The sequence below is a fragment of the Chiroxiphia lanceolata genome, chromosome 8 (assembly GCF_009829145.1).
Source record: "Chiroxiphia lanceolata isolate bChiLan1 chromosome 8, bChiLan1.pri, whole genome shotgun sequence".
Classification (NCBI taxonomy): Eukaryota; Metazoa; Chordata; class Aves; order Passeriformes; family Pipridae; genus Chiroxiphia; species Chiroxiphia lanceolata.
Genome location: NC_045644.1, coordinates 24,089,474 through 24,103,554, shown reverse-complemented (window position 1 = coordinate 24,103,554; position 14,081 = coordinate 24,089,474). Strand labels below are relative to the sequence as shown.

Here is a 14,081-nt window from a genome sequence, read left to right as displayed (position 1 = left end):
TACTTCCATAGTTCTGGACAAAGGTGCTATCGTTCTGAACTTAGTTTCACATGGTGCTCCACAATATTTACAATGCTTTTTTCTAGATTGTAATCCCTTATGAGATGACAGTATCCAGAGAGATGACTAGTAGAATCACAGATTCATATCACAGTGTCATAGAACAGTTTGAGTTGGGATGGGCCTTAAAGATCATCTTGCTCCAACCTCCCTGTGATGGAGAGGGACTTTTTCCAGGTGGCTCAAACTCCCATCCAACCTGATCTCGAACACTTTCAGGAATGGGGCACTCAGAACTTCTCTGGGCGACCTGTGCCATGCCTCACAACTCTTGTAGAAGAATGCAGGCTCCTTTTTGAATTTTCTGACTGATATTATGTTTAAAAAAAGACATTAGAAACTTTCATAGGGTGTGCTTTCATATGCCTACAGCTGCTGTAGCTGATTGTAATGGGGAACATACACAAGACCTTTGTGGTGAGAGTAGAGTGTGAGGGCCCAGTTGTTCTCTATCTCTTTATGTTTGAATTGTTTGTTGTTTGTTCATAAGTTTGTTGAGAGAATTGGAAGAAGATGCATTTAGCACCATACCTGCAAAGATGTTGCTGGAGAACATAGAGCAGGAGAATGAATGAGGTGATGTGTACTTAAATGGTAGCTCACAGAGATCACTTTGTGATTTGTAGAAGCAGTAAAGATTTGTAGGTTTGTTGGTGTATATGATGGAAAAAGTGAACAGCTATAGGAGAAAAAGCTGGCAGAAGGGAAAAGCTAATTTACTGTTTTGTTGGGCTTTTTTTCCACCACTAGTCTCTGTTTTGAGTAGTTGCTTAGAACTTTGTGTAAAATGTTCTTTGCTTTATAAAAATGGAAGTAGAGCTTGGAAAAATTGCTTAGTTTATAGTTTTCTGTTACTTCTGTGGTTATCTGCATGAGCAGAAATCAGTACAGGAAAAGATTTCTGTGAATCTGAGTGAGGGATTCCAACTCAATTTCATACAGTAATAGTTGGTGGGGTTTTAGAGGAAATAGAATCATTTCATCATTTTTGAGTCCTGCAAAAAATGAAAACTGAATGAAGGTGAAACTTTTTAATTTGAATTTTTACAGCTCTTTCTATTGATTCAATAAATAACAAGGAGACTTTTTTTCCATGGAGAGCCCTTTAAAATATATTTGAAGTCTAGTCTTATTTAAACAGCACAGTACAAAAATCTGATATATGAATTAGTCTTGAGGAAGAAACTTCCTTCTCAGGAAGTTAATTTTATTTAGCAGAAATCTTTTGCAACCTAGGGTGTGGACCACTAGATGCTTTTAGGCAGTAGTGGTTGCCAACATGGGCATCAAGTAAAAGTACGTGAGTATTGCACATCACTTTTAGTGTATTGAGCACTTTAAAGTGTTAATAAAATGAAGCATTTGCGTTATGCACAGTGCATCCCATGATGCCAGTGAGGATTTAGAAAGTGTCCAGGAAGAAAAATAGCCTTTAATACTCTTCTTAGGGTTGTGTTTTTGCAGACAAAATGGGAAGCATGCTACATATGACTTATGTTATGCCATGTAGATTCTGTTTTTCTTGTAGAACTAGTTTTTGAGGATAAAAATCCTACTTTTAAACTGGAAAAAAAAAAATCTGATCTTACAGTTCATACCTTTAGTTTTTTCCTGATTTCCATCAGCTGAATCTGAAATGCAGAGAGTTATTTATTTCTCAAATGCATCTTCTAGTTATATATATTGCTTCAATGTCTTGTTGCTGAATAAGCTAGAGACAGGTATTTGGAAGATGTGAATTACTGATGTATGAATCATTACTTTTTTTTTTTTTAATCTTAATTAAGCCCTTTCTTCTTTTAACAAGTAGTTTAAGGTAAAATTTTTAACTTTGTATGATACTTGTATGGGATTGTCAATGAATCTCATTCATAGATAAATTATGGGGGGCACCTGCGTCTTGGGAAACCATGTGAGGTAATTATGCAGCACTGTAAATGGAGAAAGTTTCTTAAGCTTCAAGCTGATGAGTAGGTTCTGTAAAACACAGATTGTGAATAATGTAAAGTGTGACAGCCTGCTTTGATGAACTGTTCAATCTTTATGCTGCTGTGAATTCTTTATCAGAATAATTCATATAAAATTTAAAAGAAAAAAAATGAGAGTTCTAGGCCCTGTAATAAAGTGATCCCATTATCACAAAATTGCAAGATATAAACAAAGGGCATTCAAGATTGAAGTCTCCATAGGGGCATTAACTTTATTATTCATCATTGTCCAGTTCTGCTCCCATGAAGGTCAAGCAACTCAATACTTTTTGATGATTTAAAAATAGTTATATTTTCATTCCTTCTTACTATTATTTAATTTTAGAAAAAGAGCTAAAAATTTAAATTGACCTATCCTCTAACATCTGTTCATTATCTTTCCTGGTCAGATGACAATAACTGCTTGCTGTATCATGCATAATTTATAGGCAGAGGGAGTATTCAGAGGTAACATATTTTTGTGACATATGCTGTATTTGCTGGTTTGATAAATTTTGAAACCCAAAACTGCAGACTCATGAGAAAGAACAATGACTGCCTTTAAGCACCTCACCTGCCCTCTGCTACTAATGCAACTCTCCCAGGGCTGCTTCTAAGCATTCAGGCCTCTGAGGAACTTCAGAGAGTTGCTGTTCTCGTTTAGAAAATGACCTGTCAGAGTAGGAGCTTCATCTACAAGTTTTAGTACAGGCAGATTCAATCCTGCCAGGAGCAGGATGTGTTATGAGAGCCAAGAATGGACACCATGTATCTTTATTTTCCACTAGTCCAACTTCTGATTGCTTAAAAAGGCTATGTTCAATGTCACAGTCATGCATCAATTCCTAGCAGTGCATCACTGGAATGCCCACAAAGAGCTGGAGATGATCTCTGTGCCAGTTTGTTATTCCTGTTATTTAAAGTGATGAGGTTAAGAAAGTCAAAGATAGTCCACTGAGCTTGTACTCATTCTATATAGCATAAATAAAATTTGATGTAACTATAATATGCAAGTCAAACAGAAATTTGGCTTTCCTCTCTTCTCTGCCTTGGATTTCAGTCAGTGTCCATGAATTTATAGGAACTGCATGTGTTTCCTTGCGTCATAAATGTACCAGATGCAGTATTTGTAGTCTGTTCAAGTGTTGATATTGGATAATTTGAATGCTGATATTTAGTGTCTAGGAAGTGAACCTAAGTAATGTATGTTACCTAAAAGAAATTTAACCTAAAAGAAGAAAAATTCCTTACAGATTAAAAATTTTTGTCTACCATTTACGCAAGGGAGTCATGAGATTGAGATTACACAAAACTGTTTCCATAGCAGTGGGTAATAAATGAGGCCATAGCTACTTGATTAAATAATAACACTTACACATATCTTACAATGTGATGTAATTGATCTTTTAGGGGGAAATGTTTAGTTTAATGTAATTATTTCAAAGTAATCATTGAAACAGTTACTTTATAAATAAATCTGCATTTTAAGTATTTTGGCAAGTAGAGCTGTATATCTTTTCTCCAGGTTCCTGCACACTGGGTGCTATCTGACTCCCCCTGCACCAAGTTCTTGCAGTCTGTAAGCTGCATTGCACTCTGTAATCCCTGAGTGAGAAGTGTTGTCTGCTAGTAAATATTTTTATTTACTTATTGGCTGACCTGCTGCTCTTCAAATATTTATGTGCTATATACTGGAACTTAATTTCCTACATCAATGAAGGCTTAGATATGGCTTTATATCCTACTGAGAGCTACCTTTAATTCATTGTGCTTTTCTTTATGGCTTTAATACAATGAGAATAAATGTTATGTACTACCCTTGAATCAAAAAAGGCCTTAGAGATTACTGTTTTGTCAAATTTGGCAGATAATGGAACTCTCCTTCATCTTTTACCCTGTTACCTTTGAAACCTTGTGAAAAATCATAAATCTCTTTTTAAAAATGTAAATGCAGATAAATTCTAATTGAAAGGCTTAGTATTGATGAAGCTTGCCTATATTTCCCTAAAATATTGATAATTTGCTATTTCACATAAAATAGAAAACACAAGTGTTTAAGTCCATCCCTTCCATTTGAAAATGTTTGAAGAAAATGAAGGCCTAAAATTCCTGTCGCCAAGTTTTCAAGGTGAAAACCTTTCAGTTCAAGAAGAGAGTAGTTAGTTCCTTTTACATAAGGATCAAGATTCTAGTTTTGGAGTAGTTACAGTACCTTGTGCTTAGAAACTCTGTCTCATAAACTGTATACTGTGTCTCTTAAGCTGTGTACTGCCTTTCCTAATCCATGGATTCTTTGTGATTTTGAGCATGAGTTTTAGTCACAGGTGCTAGCTGCCTTACTGTTCTGTAATTCATAGAAGAGGGGGAAAATTTCCTTTTACAATTCAGTCTGCATCTCCTTCTCTTGGATACCCCTGGTAGCACAAGCAAGAAAGCATAATGAAGTTAATGCAATGAAAAAGTGTACTGTTTGCTAATAGGTAAAAACCTCCTTTTTGTGATTGAGTAGGATGGAGAAAAGTATGCATCTGAAGAGATACTGTGAAGTTTACCTTCACTGACAAAGCAGTTTGATACTTACTTTGTACATAGTATTTGTGAATATCTCTTTGTGCAATAAACCTTCTTTTTTCAGAACCTTTTAATAACCTATTTTAATACTGACTATTCCTGGCAGTGAATAGGAAAGGAAACTTCCTTTCAGTAGTTTTCTTATTTCAGCTTCTACAACACAATTATTTTGTAAAAACTACTCTTATAATCTAGATCACATAGATTATAAAATATTTACTACTGATATTTCTCTTAGAGTTGTGAAAAATCAAATGTTTTATTTTTTCGATGTATTTTTCATCCTTTCATGGTACTAAAAAAATGTGCCAAGAGGTGATGATTGAAAAACTTGGAATTGCATACTACCTGATGGTAACAACAAAAACAAAATTGCAAGCAATCAGCTAGAGTACTTCCTGTAATCAGGATAAACAAGTTAGGTAATTTTCCCACTGTTTCTTACTTTTTTTCTCATTTTTAAGACATTTTTCTTGCATTTGTGAAGCACTTTGAGACTTTTGGGTTAATGATATTTAAAATTTTTTATGATCTATGACAGAAAGAAATTTCTCTGGATTAATAATTTCATAGGATATAAGTAATTTGGCAGTTTTTATTTCATGACGATGCCTGAATTACTTTTACTTCCAATTGTGTTCTTACTTTGATTTGCCTTCTGTTGGGTGGGAAGAAACAAAATGGGAGGATAACAGGAAATGCATGTACTTTTTCACCCTTCTCTATGCTTTTCCATTAATGGACACTTCTTTTCTGTAGTTTTGATAACTAAGTCCCATCTGATAGTGCTTAATATATTTTTACAAGTTTAATTTCTGTTTTATTTAAGAATACTCTATGGTAAAGCTCTTTTAAAAATATGGTTTTTCAAGAATGATCTCAGTATAAGGCTTGAACCACAGAAAATACAGTTAAAGACTAATATGGTCTTACATGGTAATTGTCTAATCTGCCTAAGTACCTATTTCTTCAGTAAGTAGGGACCAAAAAATAATGACGTGTGTCCTTTGATTTAAACTTAGTGTCCCCATTAATAAAATGAAATGCTTTTGTCTGCTACTTCATAATTGCAAGGGCCTTCAGAGAATATTTTAATGCAATATTAATTTGGTTGTTTTAGAGGAAATTAATAAGGTATGCTCCACTAACTATGAAAAAAGGAAAATAAATATATGGGCTAGGTGTTAGTTTGACAATTTGTGAAATATTTTCAGTGAATACTCCTTGACCTCAGTATATCACTCGCCCTATTTTTTTATTTATTTATGTATTGCAGACAGTAAATCCACTTGTTTTGTAGACTTACGACAAATTCACAGGTTATCTATTTCTGTAAATGTGTTCTGATACATAATCAGAAGCAGAAAAGGAAACTTTATGAATAAATATAAATGAAGTTATTCACACAGACTTCTTAACTTATGGTGAAAGTCTATGTAACTATTGATATAAACTCCTGCTAACTTGAACCAATCATGTTTTTTAAAAAACACCCTGTTTGTCCATTTGAATGCATGTAAGTCTGTAATGACTGTCCTTTTTCATTTCACTATAATGCCTATAGTTCTTAATTACTTCCCTTTTACACATCTGTCTTAATATGTTTGTCTTATATAACTAGTCTAACAATCTTTACCAGGTTTTATTGTCTTATTTTTGATTCCCTACACTGTACCTGCATTGTCTTCCATTTGTGTAATACTGAAACACTAAAAATCCTAAAAAATATCTATCTTTATAAGATCCTTATGCAACAGAACTACTGTAACTCTGTTCTGTAGCTATGAGGTGAAGACCCTACACAGTGTGGCTGAGGACTTGCAAAATTTTGTGACACAACAGGGACTTCCATCATGCCTCTCTATTCTTAGGCTGGTATGGAAATCTATCAGTCAGCTTCCCCATTATTTGGAAATATTGTTTCACATCAACGAAAGTGTTACATTATAACGCTTCTGTTAACATGTAGAAATTTTTAATCTTTGAACTGAATCTTTCTGTACTTTCTTCAGATTTCAAATAACGTAGGTGTGTGCTGTTTCATATTCTTAAGTGAGAACCATACCCAGGAACCCTTCATTTGACAGACTGTTGTACTATTTGTGGAATCATGTGTGGAACACTATATATTACTAATCTAGTTTCCCTTGCCTCTCAGGTCAAGGTTTTAGAATTAATTCCTCTACTGCAACAATTTTTGTCAGTCATAGCAATGACATAAAAAAGGGATTTTATACAAGTAACCCATACCGGAAATATGAAGGGCACAGAACAAAAAAATCTATCAGGATTACTAAAAGTCTGCACAAATGCAACAGCAAAGCTGGTCACTGGAAAACGAGGGAAAAAACCAAAAAGTAGGTGGTGTGTTTTTTTTGTTCTTTTTTTGGGCCAGCACAGAAGGTAAGGCTCTGATTGTTATTAAGGACCAGTGAGATGTTTCTCAGAATTCCTGCAGGAATATAGAAAACAAAAAGAATAGTCTCACAGGAGCTTAACATCTCAGTCTTAAACTTTTGTAAAGTTTATACAACTTTTGTACTCTGTTTTTGACTTACTTTTCTTAACCTGCCAAATTTGCAAACACCAAATTATATAGCTTGTGAATATTTTATGAGAGCAAAATGCTTGGTTATCTCATCAGCTATGTTTTCCACAGATCATTCTGTTTCTTCTATTCAGTGAAAGGAATAATGTTTGTCTTGGTATCAATAATTAATCCTTTGAAACCAGTCAAACCGTAGCTACAATATGATAACTGACGTCAGTGTAACTTAATGACTTGTCTATGAACCTAATATTCAAGGAGATGCTGTGGATAGGCCAGTTTAACTCACATTTAGTTAGTTTAGCCTTTACTTTCTCTTTCCTACAAGACTGACTATTTTCCAAGAGGTTTGTAACTCTCCATACAGCTATTCATTTCTCACATTCCCATTTGTTTTGTTTATTAATAATCCAGTGAAAACCTGTGTTTCCTAAACTGCATTAGAGTAGGTGAACTGCTTCAGGGTTTTCTTGTTTTACTTGTTTTTATCGCTGGATGAATTGGTAGTTAGTAACTATTAAGATGAAGACTACAGATGGTAACTATATCTGATGGAAAGCATCTGCCATGGCAATGTATTCTGTAGTTACCTGGAGTCTTAACATGCACTGTTCATTGCCCAGCTTCTGAGAATGAAGCATAATATTATGGTTTTGTATAAATTTAAGACCTCTATTTGGAGTTATCAAAATGGTGAGTGAATGTATCTAAGGACACGGAATGAAATTATTGATACAAGTCTAATATTTTTAAACTCAGTGTTTTAGAGGTTTGTCTAACAGGAAGGAGAAATAGTCTTACATGCAAAACTATTCCTCTTCACATAGCATCTCTTGGTGGCTTTGGGGAAAACTGATGAATGAAAAGGAAAGGAATATAAACATAGATTCTTAATGTATAAGAGTGGCCAATATGGAAGTGTTGTTGATCTGATATAAAACCTTTTGTAAGATGTAGGGTCTAGGAATGCAATGCTATTAATTGAAGGGTGGTTAATGGTGATAATGATGCCAGCAACCTGCAATTTTGTCTAAAGCAGCCCTTTCCTAACTTCTCCAAACTGTATTTTCTTACTGAATTATTACTGCATACTTTAGACTAGGTGCAGCTGCCATTCTGACAGACCTTTTCTCATCTCGTGTTATCTAGGCTGATACTGAACTTGCTATATTGATGTTATTGTTTTTAAACATCTACTTAAATTGAGCATGCTGTCTTCTCTTGAGTGATGTGGGCATGACTCAATGCCCTGTATTCTCTTTACGGGTGATACTTTAAGATTTTTTTGTGATATTCAAATAGTTAGATGCTAGATAAATGGGAATATCAAGCCCTTTTCTTTGTTTCAGTTCTTTTCCCTCACATTACCTGCCTGTTTCCTGTCTTTTCTAACATATTTTAACAAGTGATCAAGTTTTTTCAGTACCATACTTCAGAGTCTTTATGGTATCCTGTGTTTTTAGGGCTTCTAAAAAGACAAATTATTTTTAGATGGTTTAAGGTTTCATAATTATCTTCTGATTTTATTTCATATTGTCCTGGGTTGAATGGAGTGTCTGTGCAGGGGTTGTATGTTTGTACAGGTGTTCTAGAGAGGTGAAATGGAGCAGGCAGGACTACATTTTCACAACCATTAAATGGTTTTGAGTGTCTTTTCCCATTCTGTTTAAGCATTCTAGAACTCTGGTAATCTAAATCCATAATTATTATTGAAAATAGGAGACAAAGCATTGAACTTCCTGGTCCAGGTCTTTGTCAAACGATTGGTAGAATAGTGAGTCCTGATTCCTGTACCCCACTTCTCATCATGTCTTCCATTTTGTCATTAGGTTCAGGAAATATGTTTCACAAAATACGCTGCTTTTACCCGAAGGTTCCTGTCCTCAAGTAATTAAAATAATGAGCAGAGTAAGCAGAGTGGATAAATATACCTTACTTGTAATACTGAACTTGTAAATAATTAAACAATCATTGTCACTGTCAGGTTATTACTCTAAGCACCTTTTTCAGGTTTTGGTGTTGGTTACTTAAGGCTATGAGATGAAGAAATAGCAGTGGAACAGACTATCACTTGATAACAGGTCTGATTTGTATTCAGTGTAAATAAAAGAAGTCTTTAAAGCTCCTTTCGTGATTTCTGCATAATGACATAATGACTTAGGACAAACTTTTCTTAATACTCAGCTGCCAATTAAGTAAGATAAGAAGCTAGCCATGTAGATGGAAAAATATAAAATATCCAAGCTGAACACAAATATTGCCTAGCAGCAACTAATCTGCATAATAATTATAGCTGCAATAGTGGCAAGAGCTAGGCTGATTGTGAGAGTCTACTCCAAATGATACTTGGCAGGGGATAATTGTTTTACTTACATTCTAATTAAGAAATAATATGGGTGGGAGATTTTAGTAGAGGTGGAGTAAGTGGCATAAATATAGAAATACAGCCATTCAAATGTATTACAGACTTTAATACCTTTAGAGAATCAAATAGTGAATAGGTCTGTCAATGACTTACTGTTTTTATTCTACTGGCAACCAAAAGTCAATATAGCAAAAAGAATTTAGGCGATGGAAACCTTTTCAAACTAAGAAAACTACCTTTCTCCTTCAATTAAGTAAATTGCCTACTATTTTATTGAGTTTTAGGAGATTTTTAATTATTTTTATAATTTTATGAGTAAATGCATCTATTGACAAAAAGGTTGGGATTAAGGAAGGAACACATACACAATAACAGAATTTTGCAGCCTTAATATTTCTAAGTTCACTAACATAAAATGTACTTTTTAGTTCAGCTCTTTTTGTTCACTGATCTGTATTTCTGTGACTTTGTGTCAACACCCATAGTTATGAAGGTTTTTAGCAAGGTATGAATCCCTGTGATGTTAAACAGAGGATACTAGGTGGAAAAATCAAGAAAGACGGTGGTTTCATCCTCACTCTGCCAATGACTTCTCTAGTGACTGAGTTAGGCACTTAATTACCACCTCAGTTTCTTATCTGAGAGGAAGAGATAATTAAAACTCCTTTACTATGAAAATCACATTAATTCATTCAGTATAAACTTGTACAGAGTATGAAAGCTTGCTGTGCAATGCAGAGGAGGACCATGCAGCAAAATCTGGTGTGTGAAGTCTACATTCCGAAAGACAAGCTCTCGCAGTTACAAAAGGCAGAGAAACTGGTGGGAAGAGAGAAATAAATGAAATGTGTAGTTTTTTAACCAGTCAGTAGCTGTCACAACACTGGGGGGCTCCCTGTGGGCCAGGGTCCTGCCCCAGCTCCCTGACTGGGGTGGTGGGTCAAGAGCCCTGGCTACCAGGAGCCTCCTGGGTGCCAGCCTGGGATCTTAGCCTGTGGATCAGGCTAGGCAAGGTGTACTGGCTGTGGGTTGGCCAGGCTGTGGGATCTGGCTCACTAAGGCTGGATAGGACAGGGCTGTACGAGCAGGTGGCCCTGGACAGGGCTGAAATGGCATCCTGAGCCACAGAGGGGTCAGGGGAGACTCTGGGGGAGAGTGACCAGAACCTTGGAGATGTGTCTAGCTTCAGTGTTCTATTTTATTGCAATGTCTGCTATATTGAGCCTAGTTTTCTCTTTCTTGAATTATAATCAAAACCCTGATGATGGTCAAGGCATTTCTTTGGGACTGATCTATATGGCTTGGTGATGTTATGGGTCACAAATTGCCTCCAACCACGTGTTACTCTGCTGGAAATGCCTCATGCTGTGCTGTACATCACTGTCCTCTGCAATGAGCTCATTTCTGTAGGTTGTGCTCTGTGCGTGTGCAGTGCAGGATATGTCATTCAATGCTGAGTGCAAAACATCTGATTCACTGTGTCCAAATTTGTCAGTAAATGAGGTCCAGTTATGCAAATACAAAGTACTTTTTATCTTCTGTCTGGTTATTTGCTTAGGAAGTGTACTGAATTACTGTTGTAACTCTGAATAATATGTTATTATCAATACAGCCACATCATGCACTGTGCTGTAATTGCTAGTAAGAACACAGAGCCTGCTTTTTGGGAGGGAAACTGTCAGGGAAGAAAGAACCTGATTAGCTAATTAAGTTGTGATGCTGAGATTCTCTAAAAACAACTGTTGGTCTCCATATTACATTTTTAGCGTTGCTCTACTGTTCTTTGCTGACAGATTCAATGCAACTGCTTTATTAGTTCAGTACTCTCAGGAAGTGCCTGTACCCTTATGGCCAGCTGTGTCCTCAAGGCCATCTCACAGCTATGTGTTTTGATCATCACAGTGATCATCATTCCTACTGTAGTAATAATAATCACATAACCGGCATCAAGCATCTTTGCTTGTATAATAGATATCCCAAAGGGCATTAATGGCAGTTGATTTCCTGCTTAGTGGCCTACAGACAAGTCATCTGTAAACAAGATCTTGCAAGCTGTTAGTCTGTGCAGAGTGCTTGAAGCAGTAGTGTAGATCTATGTGTGACGTTCAAGTGCTTGGTACTTCCTTCAGCACTGAATCGTGCTGCCTCCCCTCTGCTTGTTTAGCATAACTTGTCAAGTCTTCAGGAAGTCATTAGTATTGTGCTGTCACCAAAGGCACGCTCGTGGCACAGTCTGATACTTTGCATGTGGTCTGTTTTAAATGCTATACAATCCAGTCTGGCTTTTTCTGTCATTTCCCTTGATTTCTGTGCAGCACCAGTGACTGTAGCACATAGCAGGCAGTTACAGAGCACGACACCCTTTTTGCAACATCCATGAGAGACTGATATGAATTCCAGTGCGTGTGACTCATCAGTAAGCTTGGTGCAGCTGAGGCTCCTCTTTAATTTCTAACTCTCCGTTCTGTGAGAGCCACTTACTGACAGAATAATTCCTGTGATACATTAAACACTTTCATTGAAAAACTGGTTCACTGATAGCATGGCAGCTCCCTGCAGATTCTCTATGGTGTATTTTGTTCCCCTACACTTGATAATTACTGTCTTGTTACATCATGGTTATTAGTGAAGGTTTACTCAGATAATTAATTCTAGTGATATTAAATGAAAGTTGTGCATAAATTATGTTCACGCTCAGTATGCATTGTTTTGAACTAATAAATCAAAGGTCTTTCAGTGTATATGTGACAAATTCATTTATAGGTAGCTCTATAATTGCATACAGAGGTCTTGTCGCTTATACTGCTTATAAGGAAGGAATATATAGCATATTTGATGCCAAGTATATGTTTTTAAGATGTAATATCAAGGAGAATATTATTATCTAGTGTTAGTCTGGTGCCTTATAGAACACTTCTATTTCTATAATTTCCAAAGAGATACATCCAAGTAGGTTCTTAATTTCATCTATCAGGAATCCAGGAAGACCTATTTTCTGTTTTTCTGAGCATTTCTTAGCCATAACTTTGCTCTGGCTTTCCTTGTCAAATCGCTAAACATTAACTAATCCAAATACTTACTTTGCAGGAGGCCCAGAAGATCAATGGTGGTGGAGACACACAGGCAGATGGAGCCTGCAAACCAACAGATGAAAAAGAGGAGAATGTGGCAGCAGAAGTGGGATGGATGACGTCTGTGAAGGATTGGGCAGGAGTCATGATATCTGCCCAGACATTAACTGGCAGAGTACTTGTAAGTTTTCTATGATTTTCTATGTTTTCATTTTAAAGAACATTTTAAGAAGCACTGTGTCTGAGCATTAGTGGAGGATTTTTGATTGGTTTGTTTCATCAGCACTGAGTCAATCCCAATTTTCTCTTTTGGAAGTTAAAAATAGCAGACTAATTCCCACTGTAGGAGAGAGGCGGAGACAGTAAATAAGAAAAACTGTCTTCCAGACCACTCCCCATCCTACTTCAGTACTCTGGCACCATGATTTTGAACTGTGCTACAAACAGTGAGTTTAATAATTTCATATTAGGTGATAAAACTTTAGGCCTATTTTATCTGGAATTAATATTGTGCTGGGAAAAACAGAAGCCAATTTGGAAAATAAGCACAGTGTTACAAGTATACATAGGGGTCAGAAGTATAAAGCAAAGACAAGTTTGAATTCTCTATGCAATGAGATTTGTGATATTTTCAATAGACTAGTAATATGTTCTCTTGATTTTTTTCTTTATTAGCTTAGGAAATCCTTCAAACATGTGAACAGCTATGTATCAGATAGAACCCCGTATTGATAATATGTGGTTTAAAGATCCACTGAAAAATAATCTCTAGTTTTCTGCTTTATTTGAATATAATTACATTAAAGCCTTGTTAAATACTAAATTGCCAAGGGTTTTCTGTGGAGTTCAGTAGGTGTTTCCTGTGTCATTTTGATTAGTTTCCTTGTTAGAATGCATGGACTTATAAACTAACAGCTAAAGTGATTTAAATCCCATTTAAGACTTCTGAGAATCCCAGTGAGACTTTGTAACTAGTTCAGGTTAAACTGAAAAAGGATTTGTGTCTTTGTTTATTTTGGTTAAGAGATATGTTAGGTGAGTCAATTTGGGTCTATAGAGGAATTGTTTGGATGGGGGAGGGATGGGAGGAAAAGAAAAGAAATTGCACTCCTCAATCGAGTCTTTTACAGTAAAAAGTTGAGGTTACTCAATTGCCACTGTATTGTTTGTTTTTGCAAGAATATTATTTTGATTATTTTCCCTAAAAATATCTTCTTCCCATTTGCTTATGTTAATTGCTGACTTTTATCTGTAGCTTGAAAGTGTGTTCACTGCTGCTTTGAGCACTATATATCTTCTATGTGAAACTGGCACGTTGACATGTTGTCTTATGAAAAGTGGCATTTTGCATGTTTTCCTGAACTCTTCAGCGTTAAAAAAGAAAAATCTTAGTTGTACTTCTTGTTCTAATTCAAGTATCAAGGGTAGAAATCACCCAAAAGCAGAATCCGCTGCTCCTAGCTATGCAGTGACAAATTGGCCTGTGTTGTTTTGACTGA

The 14,081-nt window shown here is 35.8% G+C and overlaps 1 protein-coding gene across 36 annotated transcripts in view; it reads left to right on the top strand.

The window, feature by feature from the left end:
* KCNMA1 (potassium calcium-activated channel subfamily M alpha 1) overlaps positions 1-14,081 on the top strand; it is a 463,622-nt gene that overhangs the window by 111,045 nt on the left and 338,496 nt on the right. For all 36 annotated transcript variants that reach the window (XM_032695589.1, XM_032695577.1, XM_032695576.1 and 33 more), the window contains exon 2: positions 12,599-12,763. In XM_032695589.1, the coding sequence (XP_032551480.1) occupies positions 12,599-12,763 (165 nt within the window). The remainder of the gene's footprint in view (positions 1-12,598; positions 12,764-14,081) is intronic.